The 27,861-nt window shown below is 60.7% G+C and overlaps 1 protein-coding gene across 1 annotated transcript; it reads left to right on the top strand.

The window, feature by feature from the left end:
- Positions 1-105: 105 nt before the first annotated feature.
- On the top strand, positions 106-26,475 carry ESPNL (espin like). Its single transcript, XM_032407599.1, has 9 exons — positions 106-399; positions 1,549-1,739; positions 3,450-3,636; positions 5,980-6,162; positions 14,306-14,437; positions 20,896-21,007; positions 22,045-22,151; positions 22,871-23,062; positions 24,883-26,475. Exons 1-9 carry the CDS (start codon positions 106-108, stop codon positions 26,473-26,475), a joined length of 2,991 nt encoding a protein of 996 aa, XP_032263490.1.
- The last annotated feature ends 1,386 nt before the right edge of the window (positions 26,476-27,861 follow it).

The raw sequence follows: 27,861 nt of genomic DNA, 5'->3' as shown, positions 1-27,861 counted from the left end.
GGGTAACCGGAGCTGGGAGCTTCGTCCGCACCTGAAACAGGAAGCCCGGTCCTGTGCGTGAGCCGCCCTGAGCCGCCGAGAGCCCCCGAGTGGCTGGGCTGGAGGATGGAGGAGCAGCGGGCGCTCACGGCCGCCAAGGACGGGGACCTGGCCACCTTGAAGCAGCTGCTGGAGGCCGGGGCCCTGCGCCCAGGCATCGTGGACGCCCTGGGGGCCGGCCTGGTGCACCACGCCACCCGGGCCGGCCACCTGGCCTGTGTCAAGTTCCTGGTGCGGCGGGCCGAGCTGCCCGGCAACCAGCGGGCCCACAACGGGGCCACCCCTGTGCACGACGCCGCTGCCACGGGCAGCCTGGCCGAGCTGTGCTGGCTGGTGCGCGACGGGGGCTGTGGGCTGCAGGTGAGTGGGGAGAGCCGTTGGGGTGGGGCCCGCGTCCCTGTGGACTGGGGGAGCAGGAGCGGTGAGCGGGACGTCCTGGGCACCACAGCTCTGGCTTCTGTCTCGGGCTCGCCGTGCAAGCCCCGCGGCAGAGGCAGGCCCGCCTCACCTCAAACCAGCACCGGGCCCTCGTAAGCTCGGGCCGCCTCCCACCGCGTGCTCCCCGGGGCAGGCACAGAGCAACCAGGCACTCTCCCCGTGCCCTCCCCGCATCAGAGCGCCTGGCCTCGCCGGGTGGGGGGGCCTCCGTGTTCCCATCAGGCCGGATCCAAGGGGCCTGCTTCCCAAAGGTCTGTAGAGGAGCACAGTGGGCACGCGGGCTCAGGAGCTGTGCGCCCAGCTTGAACGACTGGAGGCCTCGGCGGGTGACAGCACCCCTGCTGTGGGGGGGGCACTGGGAAGAAGGAGGGTCTCCAGGGCTCAGTGGCCTTTGCAGCCGGGCCTGCCCTCCCCCTTTTCCTGCCTGCCTGGTGTCCCTTTGTCCAGGTGGAGGACCTGGGACAGTGGGCAAGCTCTGATAGGGCATAGAAGGGCACCCTCCGAGAAGTGGCACCGGGTCCTGGACAGGGAAGACACCGGCCCCTTCAGCTCTTCCTGCAACCCAAGCGGCAGCGGGGGAGGGGGAGCGGTGCCCATTTCCGTGCCTGGGAGCATGCCCGGGCCTGCCAGCTGCTTGCCGTGGGAGTGCTTCGGGCCGCGAGGATCGTGGCTGGCGGGTGGGTGCTTAGCTGGGGTAGGGGACAGAGGCCCAGAGGCAGGGCCCCGGGACCGGCAACAGGCCACAGAGCCTGACGTGGGCAAGGATGGGCCCGTGGAAACCCTTCCCGCTGTGAGCCGAGTGCAGGGAAGGGCCATGACTGCCGTGGACAGAGGGGCCTGGGTGCAGTGGGATCACAGGTTTGGACCTGGAAGACCTGCACTTGTGTCCCTGCCCTGCCTCCTCCCCCGAGCGGGCCACCTGGCTCAGCCGGCAGAGAGGGAAGAGCAGACCCCCTTAGGGCAGGCCGGCAGGGCGGGCTGGGCGGTGGGCTCCTGGGCCCTGGGACTGCCCAGCCGGGGCCGGGTCGGGCCGGGCCTGTCACAGGCTCCCTGCCCTTCTGTGCCCCGTAGGACCAAGACGACTCAGGCGTCTCCCCGCTGCACCTGGCCGCCCGCTTCGGGCACCCTCTGCTGGTGCAGTGGCTGCTTCGGGAGGGCCACGCGGCCTCCCTGGAGACCCTGGAGGGGGCCCTGCCCCTGCATCACGCCGCCGTCAGCGGCGACCTGACCTGCCTGAAGCTCCTGGCTGCGGCCCACGGCAGGTGAGGAGCCAGAGTGCCCCCTGTCGGCCGTCTGCGAGAGCCGGCCGCCAGGGAGGCGGCGCCGAGGGGGCAGAGGGGGACAGGCTGGTGGCCGGGGACGTGGGCCCTGCAGGGCAGGCACTGGAGGGGAACAGGGAGGGCACAGCGTGGGGCCAGAGCGGCGGCAGAGGGCCGACAAGACTCGCAGCAGGGCAAGGACCTTGATCCTGCCGGCCGAGGGCAGTGCCGGGCCGGACACAGGCTCGTCCTAGCGGCGCGGGGGGGGGCAGTGGGAGGGGCCAGGAAGCTCCTGCGACTGCTCTCGGTCAGCCTGGGGGCATGTCAGGACCCACGCTCCCCCAGCTGGGAAGGTGGGCACCCTCCAGTCTCCTGCAAAGAGCAGAGGCCTACAGTGCACTCGGGGGGGTACTGAGGCCCCAGTCAGGGCACCCCGGATTGCCCTGCCACACTGTCCCCTCCCCTGCACTGGGCACCCCTCCGGGGCGGCCAGTCTCGTGCCGGTGGCCCTGTGCCCGCTGCCCAGAGTTGGTGCTGGGCAAACTGGGAGTGGCAGGGATGGGATGGGCCCAGCCTAGGCAGGGCCAGGCAGGCTCCCCTTCCTCCTCCTGAGAGCCTGTCCAGTCCTTGACCCACACTGAGGATGCCGTGGGCACCATGCCGGGCCGTCCGGGGGCGTCATGCACATGGCCTCCCCGCCCCCATTCCCAGGGCTGCGGGCCTGGCTGGGTGTGGGACTTAGTGTCCACCCCACACCTGACCTAGCCTTCCCCCCACCTCGACCCACCTGCCTCCAGCCGCGCCTCTTCTCCTGGGGGTTAGGCTGCAGGGCTGGCTCTTCCTGCTGCCCCACACCGGCTTCTCCACAAGGCCCGAGAGCTCAGCTCTTCCTTGGTCTTCTCATCCCACCCCCTTGGCGAGGGTCCTGGGACTTGCTTCTACAGACCCTGTGGGCACCCTGGGCCTGGCCAGCCACAGAGGGTCCGTTAGACTCTGTTTTTAAAGTAGTTTTTACCATGTAAAACCTGGAGACTTCACATTAAAACACACAAGTGTGCCTGCGGGGTCTCAGGTGTCCCTAGAGCCCCCATTCCCACCTGGCACCGACCACGGGGTGAAGCCTGCGTCACCGGGGCCTGGGGTTGGCCTTGGGTAGGGGACTGTCCCTCCCTGCAGCATTCCACTGGGGACCAAGAACTCACCTGGCCCCATGGCAGCTCAGGCAGAGCGGGATCGGGGGACTCCCATGACCCTCCTCCAGTCTGTCCATGCTGGAGCCTGGAATTTGGATGCCAGGCCTGGGCACTGCTCACAATGCCCTTTCTTGCAGAGCAGGCCCTGGGCTCTGGAGGCTCAATGATCTGCCCGCTCCCGGCTCCCCTAGGCCGTTCACTTACCAGCAAGCCCCAGCACCGTGAACAGCTGAACGGCTTGATGGGGAGTGTGCAGAGCTGGATTCCAGGATCCCAGTGGTCGGGGCAAGGGGGTTAGGGGGCGTGGGGGGCGCTGCCAGTGCCCTTGAGCAGTGCACAACCTGTACAACCCTATAGGTGACCAGCTAGGGGGCCCCTCAGCCAGTAAGGGGGGGCTGGGCACAAACAGACCAGCCAAGGGCTGGGCCTCCCATCCCCTTGATCTGGGCCTTTAGTTGGGGCAGCCCCTGCCTCCTGCAACCCCCACCAAACACCCTCTGAACCTCACCTTCCCCCACAGCGGTGTGAACCGGCGGACACGCAGCGGGGCCTCCCCGCTCTACCTGGCCTGCCAGGAGGGCCACCTGCACCTGGCCCAGTTTCTGGTGAAGGACTGCGGTGCCGACGTGCACCTGCGCGCTCTCGATGGCATGAGTGTGCTGCACGCGGCTGCTGCCCACGGCCACTACTCGCTGGCCGTCTGGCTGGTAAGTGGGCGCCGGGGGTGTTGGGGCATGGGAGGGGCAGAAAGGCCGGCACCTGCTCCTTCCTCGGCCCCAGAGCCCCCTCCGAGCAAGCAGGGCCTGGCTGGGGTGGGGGCTCTGCTTCTCTGGGTCTCAGTCTGCCCACAGGAAAACCGGGGACCCCACAGGGTTGTGGGGGATCAGATGTGCCCGGCCATCACTTTGAGCACCGGTGTGTGCAGGCCCAGACTGGGCCCGGGAGTGCAGCCTTGACGGGCAGTGGCCCCTGAAGGGCAGGGGGGACTCTTGTGACCCCTCCCCCAGGAGTCCTGGGGGTTTTCCTGGTGCCCTCAGGGCGGGTGGCCCCCAGCGGGCACTGGTTGTTCCTGGCCCTGCATTCGGCCACTTGTTCCTGCTCTCTGTCTCAGAGCCCCCAGTCTCTTCCGTTCTGGACCCAGGGAAGGGGTATTTGGGCCTCTTTCTGGAAGGAAGCCCTGAGACCCCAGAACACACAGTGGCCCGTGTTGGGGGGGATGCATTTTCCCAGGATGGGCTGGGGACTTCCTGCTTTGACCACAGGAAACCAGACCAGGCAAGGTCTCTGGGACCCTTGAGGGTTCATTACAGAGGCCCGGGGAGGGTGTGTGTGTGTGTGTGTATCTCAGAGTAGGGGGTCTGCCTGAGGAGGGCCAGGGGGTGGCTGGGCAAAAGGTCATGCCCAGAACAAGGAGGAGGGCCCAGCTTTTAATCCGAGTTGGAGAGAGCCTGGCTTGTGGGGCAGAGTGAGCCGGGATAGACAGAGGCCCTGAGGGGACCAGGGCTCTTTCCTGAGGGACTGGGAGCCACTCTGAGCCAGGAGTGGCAGGGTCTGACGGGCATCTCTGAAGGCCACACTGGCCACTGGTGGAGACGAGACAACCCTTCCTTGCTCCAAACCTCCCACACTTCCCGCGGGGCCTCCGCCCTGCTCTTCCTCCAGCGGGCTGGCCTCCCTCCCTGAGGGGCCTTCTCCCCGGCAGGGTCCCCATTGTGCGTGGTGCCTCCCCACTGCCTTCCCTGCCCATCCATTTAGGATGGCGCCACCCCACCTGGCCCTCAGTCCTGCTGTCCTGCCATCTTTCCTCCACGGCACCAACACCTGATAAACTATACATTTGCCTCCGGGAGGCAAGGACCGCATCCCTGAGCCTGGCACCGAGCTCGGGCTCTGGAGATGTTGATCCAGCGAGTGAATGAGCGAAGGAACAAATGATGAAACCCAGCCACCCGCTTGGTCTTTGAGCCATCAGCCTTTGCCTCCAGCCTCCCTTAGCCGCTGTCCCTCCCAGGCTGGCCCTTCGCCCCTGAGGCACCGGGGGCTCACACACTTTGTGCGGGCTGGGTCCGCAGGGAGGTGGCAACTTCCCACAGACTGCCTACCCCCCACCCCCACCCCCACCCCCCCGCCAAGGCGGCTCCATTCCCGAGAGGAAGCTCTGCAGCCCCACCCTGGCCTTCCCGCGGAGTCCTCCTCACGTTCCCTCTCCTGTCGTTCGGACCCCGTCCGGTTCAGACCGTGGTCCCCCCAGAAATGTGCCTGTCTCCGCACCTGGATTCCTGGCCCCTGGGGTGAGCCCGAGTCCCGGGCGTAGGACTGTGCACAAGCAGGGGCTCAGCGCGCGGCCCTGGGGGTGGGCTGGGGGAGAAGCAACAGCTCAAAGCGCTGGGGGGTGCTCTTGAGGGGGCAGGGAGAGTGGCAGGAGAGAGGAGTGTCCACCGAGCCCCACGGAGCAGCCAGGGCCACAGGCTCTCAGGGCCAGAAAGGCCTTTCCAGCGTGACTCCCCCTGCGGCCTCCCTGCAGCCTCCGACCTGGCCCCCCCTCCGGGGCTGGGCGCCCTCTCCCTCTGGGGAGCTGGCTGACGGGAGGGCCTCTGTTCGTGGCTCACTGTTCCTTTCCCAGCAGACACATGTGACTGTGGGATCAGCCAGCACGCTTTTGGCTGCAGGTGACAACTGGACTGAACCTCCTTCTCAGTGTCCCTGGCACATAGAAGCAGCAGGAACCTGCTGACTTTGGATCAGCCAGCCAGCCCCATTCGGCTGAATCTTTGCTGCTCTCCCGGCCTTTCCTTTATGGTGAAAGTTGGCCACGTTCAAGGCAGGAGGAGGGAAACAGGGGTGACAGCACAGCCACCAGCCCCTTCCATCAGGAGGGCAGAATTTTTCTAGAAGTGGCCCCTGGAGTTTCATTGACTTCCTGGTCCCCGGCTGTCTCCAGGGCTTCTGGGGAGGGTCACCTCCCACTTCTGTGCCGAGCTCCCTCCCCCGTGCCCCCTCCCTAGGAGGGGTCACCTCCTTAGCTGGCCCTCCTCCCCCACCTTCCCCAGGTCACCTTCACCGACATTGGCCTGACGGCACGGGATAACGAGGGGGCCACAGCCCTCCACTTTGCAGCTCGAGGCGGCCACACACCCATTCTAGACCGGCTCCTGCTGATGGGTGCCCCCGTCATGACAGACTCCTGGGGTGGGACCCCCCTCCATGATGCAGCAGAGAACGGGCAAATGGAGGTAAGGCCGGCGAGGTGGGAAGCTGCGCAGTAGAGCCTGGGGGCCCCCAGAAGCTGGCAGGCCTGAGAGCTCCCCATCCCCAGGCACTTCCTACAAAAATAAGTCAACTCGCTCAGCAGCCCCATACGAGAGGAGTCATGGTTCCCCTTTTATAGGTGGGTAAAGTGAGGCTGAGATGGGCAGTCACTGCCCAGGATCCAGACTCTGATCTACCTGGGAGCAAAATCCATGCTCTCCCCTCTGTGCGTACCCCTTCCTCTGCACAGAGACTCCCGGGGTGTGTCGCCCGTCGCAGGAGAGCCCTTGGCTGCGGCACTCTGCTGTGAGCACAGGGAGCCGGGCTGGGCGGGGGGCATGAGGTTAGCCCTTTTGCTATCATCCAATAAATCTTGGGGACTCGCATGGCCCAGTCCCTCGGAAACAACACCGAGGAACCCGGAGTCAGCAGGGGTGACATTTAAATATTTAAGATCCAACACTGAGAATAGACCCAGCCATCGGCACCGGCCCCCTGCCCCGGGCACCACCTGCACACTGACCTCACGGAAAGGCAAGGCCAGTCTGGGAGCAAAACACAGGTTTCCTCCTCCGCCTGCTCCACCCAGCCCCACGTAGCACTGTCTCCAAAGGGGCTCAGCCTGCTGCAGCCAGGGGTGGTGTGCCAGGCAGGGCTAGTCCAGAGGGAGGGTTTTATTGAGATGCAGCTGGGGTCTCTGCTTCTGGACAGCTGCTCCCAGCTGGAACCCAAAGTGTGCCTGGGGCCCAGGCGGCCCAGTGTCATTCGTGTCAAGTAAAATAAACTGCAGCAACCAAGCATCACGGGAAGGCACCCATTCCTTTTGAAGAAAGCAAAGGAGACTCGATCCCAGCTTACAGCAGCGCTGCGAAAATTGTCGTTCTTGGACTCTCCACTCCTCCCCACCCTCCACCCCAGCTACCCTTACCCTCTCCTCCTTCAGACACCACTCAGCCCTGCAGGCTCACTCCCCAAGCTGTCTCCCCTGTCTCCACCCCTTCCTAGACAGGGAGGGGGCAGCAGGTGGGAAGGCAGGGTGAGCCTTGGTGGGGGAAGGGGGCAGAACGGTCCTCAGCAGGCCTGGGAGAAGAGGGTGAGTCTGCACATAGCCCTGCAATCTTTGTTTTTGTCCCACTACGTGACAACAGAGGAATCGGAGGTGGTGAGGGGACCCCAAGTCCAGAGGGACCGGAGGAGCCCTGAGCCCAGCCAGTGCGGGGCTGCTCAGGAACGAGCAGTGGCTTTCTTCAAATGAAATACTCAATAGGAGCCAAGAACAGATGAGCCAAGGGTCGGTGGCTCCTCACCCTCTCTGCATATGAAAATAAAAGAACTCAGACCACCAAGCCAAGAACAGACTTCCTTTCAATCTTTTTATTATGGAAATCCTACGCACAGGCGAGTGTGAGATCAGCAATGCCTGGCTGGCGTACTGCCCTCCACCACTCCCTCGGCAAACTAGAGACGTCACATCGTCTTAGCCAGAAATACTTTAGCAGACATCTCCAAGAGATAAGGACTCCCTTTGTTTTTTATCACAGTTTCAAACCATTATCACACCTAAAAATAATTCACAGTAAGGTCCTACTATCATCTCCGCTCCAGCCTGTTGATAGCGTCCACATCCACTTCCCTGATTGCACTGTAACTGGAGGCTAAACAGGAGCCACACACTACTGATTTGTCTGGTGAGTCTGTTGATCCATTAGCAGTTCCAGAAGTATACTTTGTCCGGGCAGCCTAGGTTAATGCTTGATCTCCCCCCACAACTTCAAAATAAATTCTTATTTTAGAATAGTTCAGAATGATTTTAGGTTTGTAGAACAATCGAGACACTAGTACAGACAGAGAATCCTTATAGACCCACATCCATTTCCCCTATCATTATCAACTTAATCAGCATGGTCACAATTAATGAACCAAAACTGATACAGTATTACTAACCAAAGCCCATACTTTATTCTGATTTCCTTAGTTTTTTGAAGATTTATTTATTTGAGAGAGAGAGAGAGGGCATGTGCTCAAGAGTGAGCGTGAGCAGGGGAGGGGCTAAGAGGGAGGGGGAGGGACAAGCAGACTCCATGCTGAGCGTACCGCCCAACTTGGGGCTCAGTCTCATGACCCCGAGACCATGACCTGAACCAAAATTGAGTTGGACACTTAACTGACTAAGCCACCCAGGTGCCCCCAGACTTCCTTAGTTTTTATCTAATGTCTTTTTCCTGCTCCAGAATTCCCTCCAGGATACCACACCACATTTAGTCTTCGGGTCTCCTTAGGCTCCTTAGCTGGGTCAGATTCCCCTCATTTTTAAGAATAAAACTTCAGAATAAAGAGCTGGTGTCCTAGCAGCCTCCAAAGGGAGCAATGATTGTTTAGCATGTTTTTGTTTTACTATATCAGTCTTTATTCTTTGAATGGTGTGAATTATACCGATTACTTGCTTTTGCTTTTTAAATTGAAGTAAAGGATACATAACATAAAACTTACACTCCTGGGACACCTGGGTGGCTCAGTCGGTTAAGTGTCTGCCTTCAGCTCAGGTCATGATCCTGGAGTCCCAGGATCGAGCCCCATATCAGGCTCCCTGCTCAGCGGGAAGTCTGCATCTCCCTCTGACCCTCCCCCCTCGTGCTCTCTCTCTCTCTTTCAAATAAATCTTCAAAAAAAAAAAAAAAAAAAAAGCTTATCCTCTGTTTCTAAGTGTATGGTGCGGTGATGTTAACTATATGCACATTGTTAATACAGCAGATCTCCTAGTTCTCATCTCTCAAAACTGGAACTCTGTCCCTATTAAACATCTACCTGCTCCCCCTCCAACAGCCCCTGGCACCCACCTTTCTACTTTCTGTCCCTATGAGTTTGACAACTCTAGTGGAATCATGTAGTATTTATCCTTCTGTGACTGGCTTATTTCACTCAGCGTCATGTCCTCAAGGTTCATCCATGTTGAAGCAGGTGTCAGAATATCCTTCCTTTTGAAGATTGAATCATATTCCTTTGTGTGGATGGACCACATGGCCTCTATTCATTCATCCATCAGGAGACAGTTGGATTGCTTTTACCTCTTGGCTATTGTGAACAATGCTGTAGTGAATGTAGGTGTGCAAATATCTCAAGACCTTCCTTTCTACTCTGATTACTTTTAAAAATGTTAAACCAACATTGCATTCCTGGAGTAAATACAACGTGATCATGATATGTTATCTCTTATATATAGCTGAATTTAATTTGCTAACGTTTTATTTGGGATTTTAGATGTAGTGTATAGTGCCGGTGTGGTCGTTCTTAGAGTTGTCTGTACGCTGGGAATCTCCAGGACAGGTTTAAAGTATCCTAACACCTGGGCTCCACCTGCCCAGAGATCCTGGTTTGATTGGTTCTGAGTGGAGCCCCCAGGTGTCAGGACTTTTTAAAACTCCCCAGTGGATTGTGACATACAATTTCAAGAACTATCTGTGTGAATAGCATTAGCTCAGCTAATCTGGAAAGAATTCATAGAGACGATGGATCTTACAGCAGTGTGTGAACATGGGAAGGAGCGAGATTTCTGGCAAGGGAGAGATGGCTAGACATGGTCAACTGCTAGAACAGAGCAGAGAGCAGGAGCCGGGGCTGGCAGTGAGGGGTCACTGGTGACAGCATGGAACTAGGTTTAATGCTGAGTCAAGAGGCTGCCATGAATCTCAAGAGGAGGGTATGCGACGCCATGGTTGTTTGGCGGAGGAAGTTGCCATAAGATGGGGTGTGGTCTGGGGCTTTGCTGATGAGGTTGAAAAGGAAACGACAGAAGGCAGGTGTAAATAAGGCTCTCTCGGGGTTCAGATGAGTGGTTTTACCTCATTGGTGGTTCTCTACCTAACTTACTGTTCAAGAAGGGAACTCACTCCTGAGTATGGTAGGAGTTCCTAGAGGCATCCGGAGCACGACTGCCTCAGTCAACCTTCTGGTCCTATGAAAGGTGCCGGTGAGTGCCGGTTAGTTCATCAGAGCCTCTGATGTCCATTCGTTCACTCTCCTCCATTCAGATACTCACTCATCCAACACATAGTTATTGAGCACTTGCTTAGGACATGACCAAGGATTCGAGAACCACAGGAGTATTTGGTTCTCATCAGGGCAGTACCCTCTGCAGTGGGGGTCAGAAATTTCAGGGCTGTTTTGGTTTTATAGTGATTGAGGTGCACTCGTGGTGGAGGGGATACCAGGGGACCTGCTATTCCCCAGGCAGTCCTGCACAATGACAGAAGGTCCCATGCCCCACCCGACTTCCCAGTGGATCAGACATGCATATATATAGAAGGCTTTTCCAAGAATGCTCCTACTGTCCAGTTGAGGGAAGATAGTATCTTGTTTTATTTAGCGCTTTACCACGAACCACTCGCTGTCTGGGAAAATGGCATCACTGATGGCAGCGCCCAAACGTGATTCTACAGATAGGTACGTTCGAGGATAATTTTTGAAAGTGCTTGTAATCATGATGCTCATTCAACTATAAAATGAGCCTGTGTCAAAGACTTTTATTTAACTCAGTAAGGAGAAAGCAAGGAATTCATATAACCAGGAGTAAACAAACAAATACTTCACAGGTAAGGAATAATGACGTGAATTCACAAATAGACAGATGCAAAACCAGTCAGTATTGGCAGGGAAATCCTTGACTGCACTCCGGTGCGCACATTTTGCATTTAGCCTTTCTCTGGACAAGAGTCATTTCTAATAAGAACATATTTATTTATTTAAATTTTTATTTATTTTTAGATTTTATTTATTTGAGAGAGAGCGAGCATGCGCACATGAGAGCACAAGCATGGGGTAGGGGCAGAAGAAGAAGCAGGCTCCCCGCTGAGCAGGGAGCCCGCTGTGGGGCTTGATCCCAGGACCCTGAGATCATGACCTGAGCCGAAGGCAGACGCTTAACCAACTGAGCCGCCCAGGTGCCCTTATAACATGAACATTGTTATACAATTTGCAGAGTAGTTGGCTCTAGGGCAGTGAATGAGAGGGGAGATAACCAGAAGTCTAAGCAGAACACTCAATCTGTTTTGCCCATTTGAGTGCCTGTCTTAATTTTCCATGATACGGGCATCAGACTTTGTCTTGGGTGCAGCCATGCCCAAATACTCACATAGGAAAATTCATGTTTCTCAAATTAGAAATTATTTTTCTTTTCTCCTTTATATTAGAGTATAATATTATTTTAAAATTATGTGTGCAGGCAAATTTTATTCTCAGTGGAGTTAATGTTAGAATAGTGAATGGCTATTCGCTATGCGCCTGGGTGGCTCAGTCGTTAAGCGTCTGCCTTCGGCTCAGGTCATGGTCCCAGGGTCCTGGGATCGAGCCCCACCTCGGGCTCCCTGCTCCGTGGGAAGTCTGCTTCTCCCTCTCCCTCTCCCCCTGCTTGTGTTCCCTCTCTCGCTGTGTCTCTCTCTGTCAAATAAATAAATAAAATCTTTAAAAAAAAAAAAAAAAGAATAGCGAATGGGGTGTCAGAAAACGTTTGCAGTAAAAAGAGGGCATTGGGACCAATGGCAGGGAGGAGCGTGGACTAACTTACCCTCGAGGTGTCTTCCTGCCCTGCATCATCCTGTGATGTTCCTCTGTCTAGGGTGCTGATGAAGCTCATAGGCTCTTAGAGCCACTGCTGTGAATCCAGGCTGCCCCACTTCCTAGCAGTATGACCTTGGGGAGGCTTCTTGTCCTTCTCCATGCCTCATGTCCTCTTGTGTAACACAGGCACGGTAATAAACCTCACAGGGTGACATTGGAACTGAATGAGTGGTCTATGTGTCGCTCCAGAATGATGCCTGGTGCAGTGAGGTGCATGGGAAGGACTCGCTTCCCCATCTCTTAGACAAGTCTCCAGGGTGTGAGCACGATGGTCCCCAGCAGCCCCTAGCTTCCTGTGATGGGTTTGAGCTTTTCAAGGCATAGCCTAGAGGCTAGTGGTAAGAAAGAAGGGAGCAGGAAAGCTTGCAGGGTGGGGATGAGGCTGGGATGGGATGGGGTCACACCATTTTTAATGTGTTTTATTTCTGCAGTTTAAAAAAAACCCTATCTGACATTATTGTTTTCCATTCAGTCAAGAAATAAAGGCTTATTGAAACTTATCCACAAATTTACCACTTTGTCATCTTCATTCCTCCTGGCATCTCTGGCCTTCCATATGGAATCCCTTCCACTCAGTCTGATTCCGTTCAGTCTGAAGCTGATGCCTCAGATGTTCCCTTAGTGTGGGTGTGTTGCCGGCCAATTCTTTGTTTCATTTTGTTTTGTTTGCCTGGAAGCACCTTTATCTCATTATCAGTATTGAAGGAGATTTTTGCTGGGTATAGAATTGTTGCTTGGGAATTTCCACATATTTTCCTTTGGTGCTGGGAAAATGACATGTGTTCATTGCCTTGTGGTTTCTACAAAGAAGTCAGCTGAGAGGGGCCACTGTTTTGAAGATAATCCTTCTTTCTCTTGTCACTTCTAAGGGTTTTCATTTTGTCTTTGGTTTCCTGCAATTTCACTATGGGGATGACCTGAGGTGGATTGCTTTTTATTTCTCCCACTGGGGATTGCTTGAGCATCTTGAATTTGTGCTTTGGTGCTTCCCTAAGTCCTGTAAAATTCCCAGCCATTATCCCTTCAGATGTGACTTCTGCACCCATTCTGTTTCCCCTCTCTTTCTGGGATTACTATTACAGATGGTATTGCAGACCGTTTCTGCTTTCATCTTTTTGTCTGTCTGTGCTGCATCCGGATTGCTGCTTCTGACTGATTTTCTGTTTACTCATCCTACAGCTTCAATTTTTAACTTGGTTATTATTTCTATGTTCCTGACCTACTAATAGTCATTTTTCAAATCTACCATGTCACTTTTCATAGTTTATAATTCCATGCCTAAATTTTCAAGCTTGATTTTCATTCCCTTGAAAGTAGTAAGCACAGCTGTGTTCTATCTGTTAGTTCTTGGGTCTTTGTGAGTCTGTTTCCTTGTGGGTTGGGTCTTCTGGTTCTCGTTGTGGTATCTTATTTCTTTGGGCTCCTGACTTTGTCTGACTGTATACTGTAACTTATATTTGAAAAACGATTTGTAGGAGTCAGGTGAGGCCTTGGATGATATCTTATTTGCCTCTGGTTGTCAGGCATACATAGGAATCATGAGCCCAGGACCGTCTCAGTCCACATTCCAGGCTCGAGGTTCCCTGGCCCACTGAATGAAGGGAAGCAGAGGGCTGGCTGGCTTCCGGTTTACCTTTACTCTGAGGGTAGAGCCCTCAGCCTACAGCACTAAGTGATAAATCGGAGCCCTCACCTCTGGAGGACCATGAGCTTTTGCAGGTCTCCCTAGTCCTGCGGGGTGTTGGAAGAACCATTATTTCTCCTGCATCAGCGTGTTGTTAGGGCAAAAACACTTCTGAGTGGTAGGTTTATCCCTTCGGATTTCCCTGTCTCCTGAGCTTGGCCTGGTTATTCCTCTTTGATGCTTAGGAAGGTGACTTTTACATTTAGTCCGTATTTTCTGTTGTCCTTGGGGACCTGTTTCTCTACTCCCTGATGGGATCCATCCACCCACGTGTTTTCCTGGTGGGACAGCCACCTCACAGATCTTGGTCATCTGTAATCACCCACCCCCTGCTCACAAATCCCACAGTGATCAGGCCATGGTTCCATCTTCCCATTTCTTCCTGTGAAAATGACACACAGCTCTGAGCATTGCTGTACAAACAGACGCTGGTTCTGCATTTAGAGCCCAGAGCATGGACTACAAGGGCAGGGTCAGGATCGGGCTGCCTAGCCAGGGTGCTGGCTGAACCGTCTACTTACCAGCCGAGCCCTTGGCGAGCTCCTGACTGCGGGCACCTGGTTCCCCTCTGGGACGAGGGTGTGCTGCTGCCTGCAGAGCTCGGTGCTGCCGCTGCCTGGACGGGGCCGCTGGGGGTGGGGCTTGGAGACTCGAGCCCTCTCCCTGCAGTGAACAGCGGCAGGGTCTTGGGCAAGTTCCTTCGCTGTTGGTGGCCTCAGTTTCCCACCTGTGAGATGGGGCAGCACGGTGCCTGCCCTCCATCACACCTGGTGGATGCCATGGGCACAGGCAGGTGGTGCAGTGGTCACACGTGTGTCCCCTCCCTGCAGTGCTGCCAGACGCTGGTCTCCCACCACGTGGACCCCTCCCTACGAGATGAAGATGGTTACACGGCGGCAGACCTGGCAGAGTACCACGGACACCAGGACTGTGCCCAGTTCCTGCGGGAGAGCGCCCGGCCGGTAAGCTTCACAGTGCCCACCCAGCCCCAGAGGCTGGGGTGACAGGGCCCCCAGCTGCCCTGACAGCCAAGTTATGGAGAAAGCTTACTGTGTACCCCATGCTGTTCCCAGGAAAAGGGTCTTGGGCCAGGACAGAGCCGGTGCCACAAGCTGGCCCAGTGCTGGGACCGGGCCATGGCAGGGGCCGTGACAAGGGTCATGACAGAGCCGTGATGGGGCTGTGGCAGGAGCTGTGATGGGCCATGGCAGGGACCATGGTAGGGGCTGTGAGAGAGGCTGGGACAGGGGCTGGGACTGGGGCTGTGAGCTGGGCCATGACTGGGGCTGTGACAGGGGCTGTGACAGGGGCCATGCCTGGGGCCATGATGGGGCTGTGGCAGGAGCTGTGATGGGCTATGGCAGGGACCATGGTAGGGGCCGTGAGAGAGGCTGTGACAGGGGCCATGACTGGGGCTGTGACAGAGGCTGGGACAGGGGCCATGACTGGGGCCATGATGGGGCTGTGGCAGGAGCTGTGATGGGCTATGGCAGGGACCATGGTAGGGGCCGTGAGAGAGGCTGGGACAGGGGCTGTGAAAGAGGCTTGGACAGGGTCCATGACTGGGGCCGTGACTATTGCTGGGACAGGGGCTATGACTGGGGTTCCCACAGGGGTGGTGGCAGGGGTCAAGACAGGGGGCAGGGCCATGACTGGGCCAGGCTACAGTGGGGACCAGGGCTGGGCTTGTGGCTAGACCTTGGCTGGGGCGCCTGTGGGATGACATTGTCAGACTGAGGGTACCCCAGGGTGAGAGCAGAGCCCTGAGCCCCGTGGCAGTCCAGAAGGCAGCAGGTTCCAGTCCCGTGCTCCCATCTGGGTATGACCCTCATGGCTCCACCCCTCGCTGAGCCATTTCCCCATCCATAAGGACAAGGATCTCATCTGTCCTGCCGGCCCCAGCCCCCAGCACATGACAGGCCACCACAAACATGTATTGAATGAAGAGGATCAGATGGGCGTGTGAGCAGGTGGATGAAAACAGACAAGTGGGTGGGTGGACGGGTGTTCTCGTGGGTGAGGTCAGCAGTGTGGTCCACGTGGAGCCAGGCCCCCCAGCGCCCTCCCGCCCATCCCTGTCCCCACTCCAGGCCCAAGGCAGCTGCTATGACAAATTAGTCCCAACCTGCCACAGCTTTTGCCAGTTTTCTTTAGTGGCCACCCTTTTGGGAAGTGTCCCTGGGATCACGTGGCCCCATTTCCAGGTGAGAGCACCGAGGTCCACAGAGGTGATGTCCCCATGCCGGGTCTTACTGTGGGGTTCCTGCGCCTCGTTTTCCCTCAGGAGCATCCAGGACCAACTGAGGCAGAGCTGCAGTCCTCCCTGGTCCTGGGCCTATGGGACGGTCCTTTCCCTGCCACCTGAAACCCACCTCCCAGCCGGCTGTGGTTGGGCACCGAGGACTTCCCTAACTGCTTGAAGTCATTTATTTACGACACAATTTATGTACAAAACGTTCCGTTGGTTACTGTTTGGTAAAAGGTTGTCTTTTTGGCTCGGGTTTGAGGAGTTTGTGGGACTGGGCGGGTTCCCCATGTAGCGGGCAGAGCTCCACAGTCCACCGGCTGGGAATGTCCCGGCCACCTGGGTCCCTCCCGGCCCCCGTGTGGTGCCTGAGGCCGACCTGGAAGCTGAGATCAGGAGGCGGGGCGGGCGGGGCTCTGCTGCCAGGGGCAGGTCCCCGCACGTCCTCAGCCCAGCCACTCCTGGGCCTCCTGTCCCGGCAGCACCTCCGACCTCAGCCCTCCATCCCTAGGCCCCAGCACATCTGCCAGACCCTCCTGGTCACTTGGCCCAGCTTGGGGAGCCGGGGGGTGGGGTTCTGGGTGCTCTCCCGACGGCCCCGGGGCCGTGGAGAACCAGCCCATCTTGGGCTGTCCCGCTGTCTCCCCGGAATCACCATAGGGTCTGAGACAGAATTCTGTTCTCTCAGGACTCCCCAACCAGTCGGGGCTGACCGTGCGGCCTCCGCGCCCCAGCCTGTGACCAGCAGTGCCCAGCCTGTCCACACACCCTTGGCTTTTGAGGCTTGTTGCTGTATCTGCAGGGAGCTTGGGGAGCCTGTGTGGGACTCGGGGTTAGGCCTGGAGCCTCCCTTCCTCCCTCAGTGAGCGCCCAGGGCAGCTGGGGTGCGGGTCCCTCACCACCGGCTGGCACGCACCCCCCCCCCCCAGGCCACCTGCTTCACATGCACAGACTTGGCTCCGCGGGAGGGCAGGGTGTCAGCTGTGGGCCCCCGCGCTGGGGAGGGGGTGCCGAGCGCCTCATGCAATATTGATGGAAACGCAATATCCAGAGGTCGCCATGCTGGCCTCTTCCCAAGCTGGGCTCAAGGGAGGTGGTGAAAGCCACACAGGGCGGCCCGTACCTGCCCCTGGGGAGCCGTGGGTCTCAGGGGAGGTAGCCCGGGGAGCCAGGCCGGACCGGTGGTGGTGAGACCTGTCCTGTGGGAGGTGCCCCCTCCACTGGCGTGGCTGCAGGACCTGGGTTCACCCGCTGCCGCGCTAGCCCTGCCTCAACGGCCCCACCTCAGCCTGGGCCACGTCTTCCTGCTCCCTGGCCCTTGGGCACCCCTCTGCACAATGAAGGGTTGGGCCTCTCTGACTGGGGGTGCTCCTGGCTGCAGGGCTGGGTTTGAGTGAGGTCCCGGCCAGGTGGTGACAGTTGGGAACAGCAGTCCTGGATGACGAGCACGACCCTCCAAAGGGGGGGAGCCCAGCCCCCAGCACCCCCACAGCACCCACCTGTCCTGCTTGCCCCTGGCCCTGTACTCACACCCACCAGGGTTGGAGAGGCTCTTCCTGGCTGGGGAGCGCTGGCCAGTTGGCAGCATCTCCAAGCCTCAGTTTCTCATCTGTTCAGTATGATAGAAGAGCCTCGTGGCAGGAGATGCTCCTCAGACACCCAGCGGGTGCTAATTCCCTCCCCTAGGTCAGAAGGGCTCCAGGACCCTTTCATCTTCGCTGGGGAACTGAGGCCCACAGAGGGCAAGGGACTCCCCTGGGCAGCCTCCTCTCCAGGGAGGGGCGGGGCCCGGCTGTGCAGCCAGTAACCGAATCTCAGCCATGGTGACCGGAGTCCGGCGCCCATCTGTGGGTCATGATTTTCTCAGCCCGGGTGGCGTTACAGGCCTGTAACCCGGCTCACTACAGCTGTCCTCGATGTATAATGTATGGCAGGCACAGCATTGCTCAAATCTCACCAAAAACACGGGGAAGGAGGCGGCAGGCCACGGGAAGGCCCCAGCCCAGGCCCAGACGACCGCCGACCTCAGGGCAATTGCCCGATTTGGGGGCCATGCGTGCCCAGCCGTCAGGACCCAGGGGTCGGAGCCCCACGTCTGAGCTCCTTTAGCTCCTTGCAGACTTGTTCGTGTCAGGATGTGGGTTCTCCCACCGCCTGGGAAACAGCACAGCGGACGGGGCCTGGGTAGAACTCCCAGGTGAACACCACGCCAATGAGGTCTGAGCCCCCCAGTGCCGGCCCTGCCAGGCACCCTCCATAATTCTCACCTTCCTGACTTACAGGTGGGGAAACCGAGGCCCAGGGAGTGACTCCCTCACGCTTCTCCTTGGAGAGTGGGGAGCAGGATGTGGCCCCGGGCCAGGAGAGTGGCACCAGGTCCCCCAGGCTGCGGGTGCTGCACAAAGCATTCCCCTGCGCCCCAAACCAACTTCCTGCCCCTTTGGTCTTCCCCTGCGCTCTGCGCGGGGAGGGGAGCTTCTTGCCCCTGACCTCTGAGAGCAGATTCCTTTAGGGAGAGGGGCCAGAGGCAGGAGGGGAGGCCCCCCACCCTGAGCTCAGCCATCCTCTGTCAGACTGACAGCCAGCCTCTCTAGCTGTGCCCCAGGCTTTGGGGTCTGACTCAGCCCTGCTTAAAGCTCGCAACCCGGCCAATGTCTGCGTCATGGACGCTGGAAGAAGACACTAGAGTTCTGGGTCCAAGACACACTGTAGAGAGCAAGCATCATGTTTTATGGGGTCCTCTTCCCCCCCCCCCAAGTCCCTGCGTGATGTGATATGGGTCCAGATGGCTACCGTGCACGCGGGAGGTTTATGTCACAGCTGAGGACCGCTGAGCCTGGGGAACCCCCATTTTATAGTGAGGAGTAAGATTCCTCTGGGTCCCTCCCTCCAAATGCAGCCCTGAGATATGGCCATGTAAAGAGCAGTCAGGGCTTTGCATCCTCGGCAGGAGTGCGAGAAACCCAAACAGTGTCAGGGCCTCCCCTGCCCCCAGAGGCCCACCCATCCGCCTCCTCCTTTAATGCTGATGCCCCCGGACCTAAGGATTCAAGCGGCTCCCAGAACAAGGACTGGGGTCTCAAATAAGATTCTGATCCCGGCTCTACCACATGCCAGCTTGGGGCCTTTAGGAAGCCCCCTGCCCTCTGTGAGCCTTGGTTTCCCCATCTGTGCCCTGGGGGCTCCACTGGGGGTGGAGACACTGTACTGGGGCTTTCCTCTGGCTGGCCTCTCCCTCTCCGGTGACCCAGGGATCTCAGGTCTCGCCCACATCCCCAGAGGGTCTGCTCCCCCGGCCCCTGCCCTGTGGAGGGTGAAGGTGCCATGGTAAGGGATCCCGCACCCAGCCCCGAGCCCGCCTGGCCACCTGATACCTCGGCCTTCCAATATTAATGCGACACCGCCCGCTCCCAGGGGCGGCAGCTGGGACAAGCCCTGACAGACCCGGACAGCGGCAGCTCCCTGTGCTCAGCCCAACCCCTGCCTCTGTGGGTCCCCCTGGGGCCGGGGGCCGATGGACACCCCCCCACGGAGCCCCGGGGCTCCTGGGTTCTCCACACGGATTCCTGGAAGGACTGAGGTGTGAGGTGCGTGGTGGCCAGGCAGGTGGGGTTTCAGGCTGTGTTCCTTCTCAGCGGCCACAGTGGGCAGAGGGTCCTGGATGGGAGAGCAGTTGAGGGGCTGGAGGCAGCGGGTGCAGGTCAGGGGTTCTCCTGAGGGCGCCCCCAAGCTGGGGTGGCCCCTAAGGTCTGTGCCTCCTTGCCAGGAGGTGGGATCGGGAGGTGGGACTGAGCAAGGGGACACTCAGAGTGGCCAAGGGGTTTGCCCCAGCAGGACTGGCTACAGCGCGCGCTGGGCCAGTGCAAAATGAAAACTCGGGCTTCTTATTCAAAAATGATGAAGCATTTTAAGACAGAGGCAGCAGAGCCTTAAACCGAGCGGCAGCATGGGCCACACCCTCTTGACACGGTCCCAGCTCCAGGCCACACATCCATGTCCTGCCCAGGGCTCTCTCCAGCACCCACCTGGAGGCATGTCCCACCCCCACTGCCCACGGCAAGGAGGGGTGCGGGGCTGCAGTCTGCCGGCCGGGCTGGGGTGCTCAGAGGGCCCGCAGCTGTGGCCCTGCCTCCTGGAGGGGCAAGCGGGGCAGCCCTGCGGCAGGAGGGCCTCACGGGCACGCTGGTGCAGCTGCGAGCCCAGGAGTCTGCCCCCGCGAGAGATGGGCTTGGCCGGACTTCAACTTTTCAGCTTTAAACCAAAAAGTGACAAGCTTGGCTCGGGTGTCGTCCTGGAGAATTTCTCTGCTACGTAAGGAGGGACATGAGGAGGCAAGTGCGGCGCCGCTGCTCACAAGCCCTGGGTGTCAGCAGCCTGCTCGCTAGGTCAGCCGGGCCAGAAGTCTTGGCTTCTGGTGGTCAGTCCCCAGAGCTGAGGCTGCTCAGGGCTGAGCTGGGGAGATGCGTCCAGGTCAAGGGCTCCTCCTGGCTGCGACCAGTCTGTTCCCCAGGGGCAGGAGAGGTGGCCACAGTCAGGTCTGTGCCTTGCCCCGGACATGGGGCAGGGCGTAGGGGTGAGTTTTGGGGGCCCCTGCACTGCCAGGGGGCTGATCTTGGTGATCTGTGTTTCCCTGTGGCCTTGGGGAGGGGAGCGGCCTGGACATTGCATGATGGGTCCTGGGCACAGCGCCCCGGCTCTGGGGTGTGGCCACAGCCACACAGCCCCCACTTGTGGGTCTGAGAAGTGTTCCAAGTGCCTCACAGTGCTCGCTCTGCTCTCCTCTCAGAGAGGGGAGCCGTTCTAGGCCGTTTGTCTCAGCACAGAAGTCGGGGACAGTGCGGGTGTGCACGTGCGTGAGCGTATAGGGGTGTGTGTGTGTGTGTGTGTGTGCACCCATGTCTCATAAGGCCAAAGAGAGGTAAGTGCAAGCCGGACACCCGGCCCCGCCCCAGCACCCGGAGCTGCCGGGTTGAGCTGCCTCCAGAGAAAGGCTGTGAGCCAGGCCCTTAGATGAAAGGGGAGTTCACCTGGGGGTGCTGGTGATGGCAGCTTCCCCGCTCAGGGAGACTGGGTCAGGGTTAGCCTGCTCCATGCCCCCCGCCGCCCCCCAGGATTGCTGGCGGCCCACGTTAGGCCCACCTGGGCCTCCTGCTGACCGGGTCTGTCCGCCCCCAGGTGCGGCTCCTGATGACGCCACCGCCACCTCCATTTCCGCCCCCTCCGCTGTCAGCCGCGAGGCAGTCCCAGGAGGATGGGACAAGGGGCTCGGGGCTCGGCAGCCCCACCCGTGAGTACACATCTCCAGGGAAGACTGGCCTGGACCGTGGGTGCCGGGAGTGGGTGCTGCTGGCCTCACCTCCAAGGTCCCTCGAGGGGGTGGGCTGGGGGAGCAGCGGACTCCAGGAGCTGGGCAGTGCCACAGTGAGGCCAGAGCTGAAGCCAGCACTCCCGTCACCCAGCCCCAGCTGCTCCCAGATTTCCTTCACTGCCTTCGTTGCTTCCTTAAAGTGAGGATCAACATTTTCCTTGACGGACACTTGTAATTGCAATTAAATGGCCCCCTGCTCCGCCCTCCAGGGTCCCTCTGTGAGCTCGGAGCCCCCAGGGCCTGGCTGTCCTGCCTGTGTGATCCTCGGCAGCCTCGTTCCCTCTCTGGGCTTCGGCTTGTCCAGAGGTAAATCTCGAAGGTCAGGTCACTAGGGCCCGGGGCCCTTCTGGATCTGAGGCTGCTGTCAGAGACCCCAGCAGGCGGAGCATCCGTGGGCTAGCAGAGGCAGGTCACTGATTCTTAGGGAACTGGGACCATTTTAGCAAAATGAAATGGACAGCATGAACAATATCAGCAGGCCCCATATTCGTGAGGGTAAGCCCCGCTTCATGCATGGGTCGTGGTTATATGACCCCATGCAGTGTGTTCGTGCGTGTGTGTGTGTGTGTGCGTGTGATGCAGGATGTGTTTCTCGGTTGGGGTGCGGCCCTGGGGAGGGGCAGTAAGAGGAGAATTCTGATCTTTTGCAGTCTGATGGGGCTGCATTAGGTCTCCAGACCACCCAACCCAACCCTCTGCCCTTCCCATCTCGAGGGGTGAGGGGGGTAAAACGCAAGCTCTCCAACTGGCCAAGCTTGGGGAGCTCCGCAGGGGCCCATGGACGCCCTAGCAATGAATCAGTCTGCCGGGCCCTGGGGCATTTGTTGGGGGACTGGCTGGGTCTTTGGCTCCAAGTCTAGTGGTCAGAAGGCCAGTTCTGCCCCAGGTCCAGGGGTTTCTACCCCCATCCCCTGCCTTCTCAGGGAAGCCCCCTGACTCTGCTTCCCTTCCCCCAGCAGTGGTGACTCCCAGCCCAGCCCGGCCTGACCAGCCTCTTCTGAGGGAGCAGACGATCTGTGCAGCACCTCCATGGGTCACCACCAGCGCCATGGCCGTCCCCACGGTATGCCTCCCAACTCCACACCCCTGTCCCCCCGTCTCCCCAGCCAACCCTCAAAGCCCAGCTGGCCTCTTGTCACAGAGTCCTGTGTGCGCCCAGGCCAGGTCACTTCTGGGGCAGAGATGCAGTGGTCCATGGGTGGGTGGGCCTGGGGTCTACTGCCGTCCTCCTCAGGGGCTCCCACCCAGCCCAGGACCCCCTGGAGGAGGCTGGCTCCCCTTTCTCCTTTTCTTTCTGGGCATGAGGCTTTTATAAATCCAGCTCACCCTTTCCTTGAATGGGTCCTGGGAACTCTCAGCCCCTGAGATGTTCTGAACAAGTTTGGGAAATGCTGCATGGTGCTGTCCCTCTTGGAGAGTTACAGGGCACACTTAAAGGCTCTGACAAGTCCTGCAGTTCAGAATTGGCCACCGGACTTTCTCTATGTAACTGTACCCCAAGCGAGTTTGCTCATTCACATGGCAACCTCCTCTCTGCCATGTACAGAAGAGGGGAGGAATCTCTGGTTGCCTCTCAGCCAGCGGTCCCCCCACGCACATACCTGGATCCCACAGCGGAACCCGCGGATCCCCGCCTTCAGAGGCCAACGCTTACCAGGCTGGGTCTCCCTGGCCTACCCCCTCCCCCTCCTCCCTGGGCCTTGCTCACCCCGTGTGGCCCTCCCCACCGGCCCCGGGCGGGGTCCCCTCCGAGCCCTGAGTGACCAGCCTGAGTCCGCGCAGGGAGAGATGGTGGCGGGAGACGCCCCGAACTGCCTGCCGCTGCTGCAGCTGGACAGGCTGCCCTCGGGAGACCTCGACGGGCTGGTGCCCACGCGGGACGAGCGCGGCCGGCCCATCCCCGAGTGGAAGCGGCAGGTGATGGTGCGGAAGCTGCAGGCGCGCCTGGGCTCAGAGCCCGCGCCCCAGGCGCAGGTGGGGCCCGGTGGGTCAGGGCGGGGCGGGAGAGGGGGCGGGACCTGGCTGGGTGGGGGCGGGGCCCGGCGGGAGAGGGGGCGGGACCTGCTGGTCGGGGCGGGGCCCGGCGGGAGAGGGGGCGGGGCTCGGCGGGTGAGGGGCGGAGTGGGGCCACTGGGTAGAGTGGAGGCGGGGCGGGAGGCTTTGTCCTGGCAGGTAGACGTGGAAGGTGGGGGGCCTGAGCCCACAGCTCGACTCTGGAAACCCAGGCACCCCCATTGCGTGCCCCTCTGTGGCCCCAGCTTCCTCCTCTGACGGACGATGAAGTGGAAGCAGATCAGGGAGCTGGGAGCCTCCTCACCTGCGTCAGAGGTGCTGTAGCCACATGTTCTTTTGTCCAACGGTTTTCACCCCACCTCCGCCCTGTGCCCGGCCCTGTGCCGGGCGGTGAAGGGGACCGGCCCTGCCCTCCCAGCCCTTATATTCCAGCAGGGAAGGCAGGGTGATTGGGCTGGGCAGGTGATTCCAGGTGTCACGGAGAGAAGCAGAGCGCGCAAAGGGGAGTGGGTATTCCATATGGGTGCTCAGGGGCAGCCTCTCTGAGGAGGGGATCTTGAGCAGGAGCCAGAAAGAAATAAGAGAGGAACCCTGTGAGGATTTGGGACAAGTGACTCTAATCAGAGAGAACACATGCAAAGGTCCCGAGGCATGAATAGGCTGGTACCTCGGAGCAGAGTGAATGAGGTGTCATGGGCAGAGGTGAGGTCAGAGAGGGAACAGGACGGCTCACCATCAGGCCCCTGGGGAGCCTTTGGGAATCTGAGCAGAGAAGCTGTGATTTGACTTGGGTGGTAGCAGGCTTCGTCTAGCTGCTGGGGGACATAGCGGAATAGGATTTTGTCTGAATGGTGAGTGTTATACAGCCCGTGGTCAGGGCTCCCCTGTCCCACGTGGTCATGCTAGCCACGTGTGGCCGTTTAAATTAATTAAAATGAAACAAAAGTCAAACTCCCGCTTCTCAGTTGCACGAGCCACATTCCATTTCTGTAGCCACAGGTGGCTGACGCCTACGTGTCATCCTCACCTGGCGTGTTGAGGGAAGTGGTGTCCCAGCCTGGCCACAGGCTTCGTCCCTGGGCGGCTCCGCTCCGTGCCCTTGGGTCTGCTGGGCCAAGGAATCAGGACTTCTCAGAGCAGAGCCCTGCCTGGCGCCAGGCAATCTCGGGCCTCTAAGCAACCAGGTGGTGGCTCAGGCCCCTCCCCTGTGAACTGGGGCCCCTCCCTCAGGGGGCTCTGAGCTGTGATCAGGCTGGCACAGAGCCTGAGCCCAGAGGGAGCCCAGCGCAGGGCCCTCTGTGTCTGTCCCAGAGGCCGTGGGCACTGGGGGCGGGGCTGGACCCTGGTGCCAGGGCAGCCACCAGGAGGACCCAGAGCAGGGTGGGAGAAGCCGCCCTCTTTGGAGGCTCTGGAGCTTGGGGGGAGGGCCTGGGAGGCTCTGAGGAGAGAGACCCTTTGGATTGGACAGCGAGGAGATGAGATTGGGAGGATGTGGGGGTGGCAGAGCAGAGGCCCCGTCTTCTGAGGGCGCAGACTGGGCCCCCACAGGGCAGAGTGGCTGCCCTGAGCCTCAGACTCGGGACCGGGCCCGGCCAGCGTCCTTGTTTCTGCTCTAAATCTGGGCAAGGGCCAGCTGGTGTGTAGGGGCTGGCCTAGGGTCCCCAGGGGCACCGGGGGCCAGGCCACCCTCGGGGGCCTTGTGTCCAGCAAGAACATGCCCTGTCCCCGCTGCGAGGCCACGGGGGCCTCAGCCCCGGCTGACCTGGCCTCCCTGTGCCCAGGGTGAGCGCGGGAGCATGGGCCCCACGGAGCAGGCAGCCTGGCGGTACTCACAGACCCACCGGGCCATCCTGGGCCCCTTCGGGGAGCTGCTGACGGAGGACGACCTGGTGTACCTGGAGAAGCAGATCGCCGACCTGCAGCTGAGGCGCCGCTGCCAGGAGTATGAGAGTGAGCTGGGCCGGTTGGCGGCCGAGCTGCAGGCCCTGCTGCCCACCCCCCTGGTCAGCATCACGGTCAACAGCCACTTCCTGCCCCGGGGACCCGGACCAGAGGGTGAGGAGGCCCCCGCCCCAGCGGCTGAGCCCAGGGGCCCCGCGGGGGCCTCGGAGGCCACTCCGGGTGAGCAGCCCCTGCCCTTCTGGTGCAGCCACATCACCCGGCTGGTGCGCAGCATGTCCCTGCTGCTGAAGGGCATGAACGGGCTGGTGCCGGGCGAGGAGAAGGCCGCGGGCCGGCCCCCGCAGGAGGCCCGCGGAGAGGCCCCTGCCAGCCCCCCCAGGAGCGAGGCACAGCGCGAGATCCAGGAGTGCGGGGTGTCCGTGCGGACGCTGCGCGGCAACTTCGAGTCAGCCCCTGGCCCGCCCTGCACCCCAAACCCAGGCCCCTGCGAGGCAGGGGCCCGGCCTGGGCAGTGCCGGAGAGGCGGCTGGCCCTCAGCCCCGCAGCCCCGCGGCGGCCCAGTGGGAGGGGCACCCGGGGCGGGCGACGCAGAGGAGGCCAGCGACTCAGGCATCAGCTGCGAGGAGGGCCCCTCGGAGGCGGGAGCCGTGGGCAACCTGCGCAAGGAGCGCATCGTCATGCTTTTCCTCAGCCACTGGAAGAAGTCGGCCTACACACCGGCCCTCAAGACGGCGGCCTGCAGGACCCTGGAGGCTCGCCGGGCCGGGCCGCGGGCTCAGGAGGCAGCCGGGGGCCCTCGGCTGCTCTCCCCGCCGCCCAGCGGGGGCCCCCGGCTGGGCCAGCTGTGGCAGCAGCGGAGCACCATCGCCCACCTGCTGGGCACCTGGAAGGCCATCCTGGCGCACGTGCCGGCCCGGCAGCTGCGGAGGCTGAGCCGGCGGCCCCGCGGGCCCCTGTCGCCCGAGCAGTTCCTGCCCCACGTGGACGGGGCGCCCGTGCCCTATGGCAGCCTGACGCTGGACCTCTTCATGCTGGGCTACTTCCAGCTCCTGGAGTGTGACCTGCCGGCCGAGGAACGCAAGATGCGCCACCTGCTCTGCTTCGAGGTCTTCGAGCACCTGGGCGCCCACGGCTGGGAGACCGCGCGGGCCTTCCACAAGGCTGTGACCGACGAGGTGGCCGCCGGCCGCCGGGCTTGGACCGACGGCTTCGAGGACATCAAAGCCCGCTTCTTTGGCTCCAGCCGAAGTCCCGCCTGGGACCCGGAGCCCGGCCGCAAGTCAGGCCTGACGCCCCTCGGGTCCCTGCCTCATGCCACCGCCCCCAGCGGCAGCCCCGAGCCTGCAGCCCAGAGGCTGGGGTCCGGGCACCAGCGCGGCAGCTTCAACAGCGAGGACATCTGCGGCTACATTGACCGCAGCTTCGCCTTCTGGAAGGAGAAAGAAGCCGAGATGTTCAGCTTTGGAGAGTGAGACAGGCGGGCGGCCTGCCTTTGGGAATGCGGTGTGGGGGGTAGTTTCGGTTTTCTCCGCTCTTTTCCCCTTTGTCACTCACCTGGCGGCCAGGTGAGCCGCAAACCAGGCTGGCAGACGCTAATGTCCGCCTCCAGTCCCACCGGGACCGGCTCCTCCCCGCCGTGCAGCTCAGTTTCGGAATCCTCACCGAGAACCCCGTGGGCCTGGAGTTGGAGGACTTGACCTCCCAGCCCCGGCCCTCCGCCCCGGGGTTCTGCGGGCACCTCGGGTGCTAGCCCGTTTCCTGTGGGCCCTCCTCCCAGTGCCCCTGCTGTCTCACCCTACCGTCCCTCCAGCGCTGGTGGCCCCAGCCACGGCCAGAGCCTCTCTGTCCGCCTCCTTCCGGTGACCTTGGACCATGCCCTTCCCCTCCCCAGGCCCCTGTCCCCATCTGTGAACTGGGAGAGCTGCGGGTTGGAGCTTCCTGTCAGGCCCTCCCGAATTCTCTGGGGCGGAGAGATGGCCCACGTGGGGGTGCTGGCCAGCCAGGGCAGCCACCTGCTGTCAGACGCGGGCTCTGCTGCCGTGCCCTGGCCCCACCGCAGGGTCTGCAGAGGAGCTGGTCCCCGAAGGGAAGGCTCCCGGTGCGCCTCCTGTCCCGTCCTGCAGCTGACCAGCCCCGCGGGCCAAGGCAGCGCCAGGGCCCCCGCTGCAGGCTCAGGAGAGCAGGGACGCGAGGGATTTTTCCCAGAGAAGCAGTGGCTGAAGGGAGCTCGGAGCAGAGGAGACTGGCGCCTCCCGCTCAAGTGGGAGCTGTTAGACCTAGAGGACACATGGCAGAGGGAAGGCGGGTATGGCACTTTCTGTGGCCCCTGGATGTTGTCCACAGCCTTCTCCACGAGGGACCAAGGGGGAAGCTGGATCTCGTCAGAGGGCGTCGCCGGTGCTGCAGCGTTCTGAGTGAACGGGGCGCTAGGAGCACTAGGGACAGAGCCCCGCGGGGCGGGCCGTGGGATGCGGCTTGTCCCCCGCCCCCATGATAGCCAAGAGGATGGGTCCCCCCCCAGGCCGTGGGGGCCAGGCATAGCCCAGCGGTGCGGCGGGCCCAGCAGGCAGTGTGTCCGGGAGCCCCTCCCGGCAGCCCCGGCCCCTGGGCACAGAGGTCCCTGCAGTGTCCTCACCTGCCTGCAGAGCTTGGAGGGCGGCAGGCAGGGCGTCGGCGGGGGCACAGAGCCCTCCCAGCCAGCCCGGGGGGACGCTCCGGAGGGGGTGGAGTCGGGGCTGCAGCGCTGGGCAGGGAGGGGGCGCTGGCTTGGGCTCCTACCCTGCCGTGGAGCCCACACTGGAGGTGAGTGTGCTCGGAAAGCCTCCTGTCCCTGCGCTGCCTTCACGACTGTGCTCGTC

Source organism: Phoca vitulina, unplaced genomic scaffold (assembly GCF_004348235.1).
Source record: "Phoca vitulina isolate PV1807 unplaced genomic scaffold, GSC_HSeal_1.0 scaffold1, whole genome shotgun sequence".
Classification (NCBI taxonomy): Eukaryota; Metazoa; Chordata; class Mammalia; order Carnivora; family Phocidae; genus Phoca; species Phoca vitulina.
Note: the sequence above shows the minus strand (reverse complement) of the source record. Positions and strands in the feature narration are given on the sequence as shown.

Bases quoted from the DNA above. Each gene is read 5' to 3' on its own strand.
- ESPNL (XM_032407599.1), top strand. From the start codon at position 106: ATGGAGGAGCAGCGGGCGCTCACGGCCGCCAAGGACGGGGACCTGGCC. The intron at 400-1,548 runs GTGAGTGGGGAG...TGTGCCCCGTAG, and splicing joins ACGGGGGCTGTGGGCTGCAG to GACCAAGACGACTCAGGCGT. The intron at 1,740-3,449 runs GTGAGGAGCCAG...CTTCCCCCACAG, and splicing joins CTGGCTGCGGCCCACGGCAG to CGGTGTGAACCGGCGGACAC.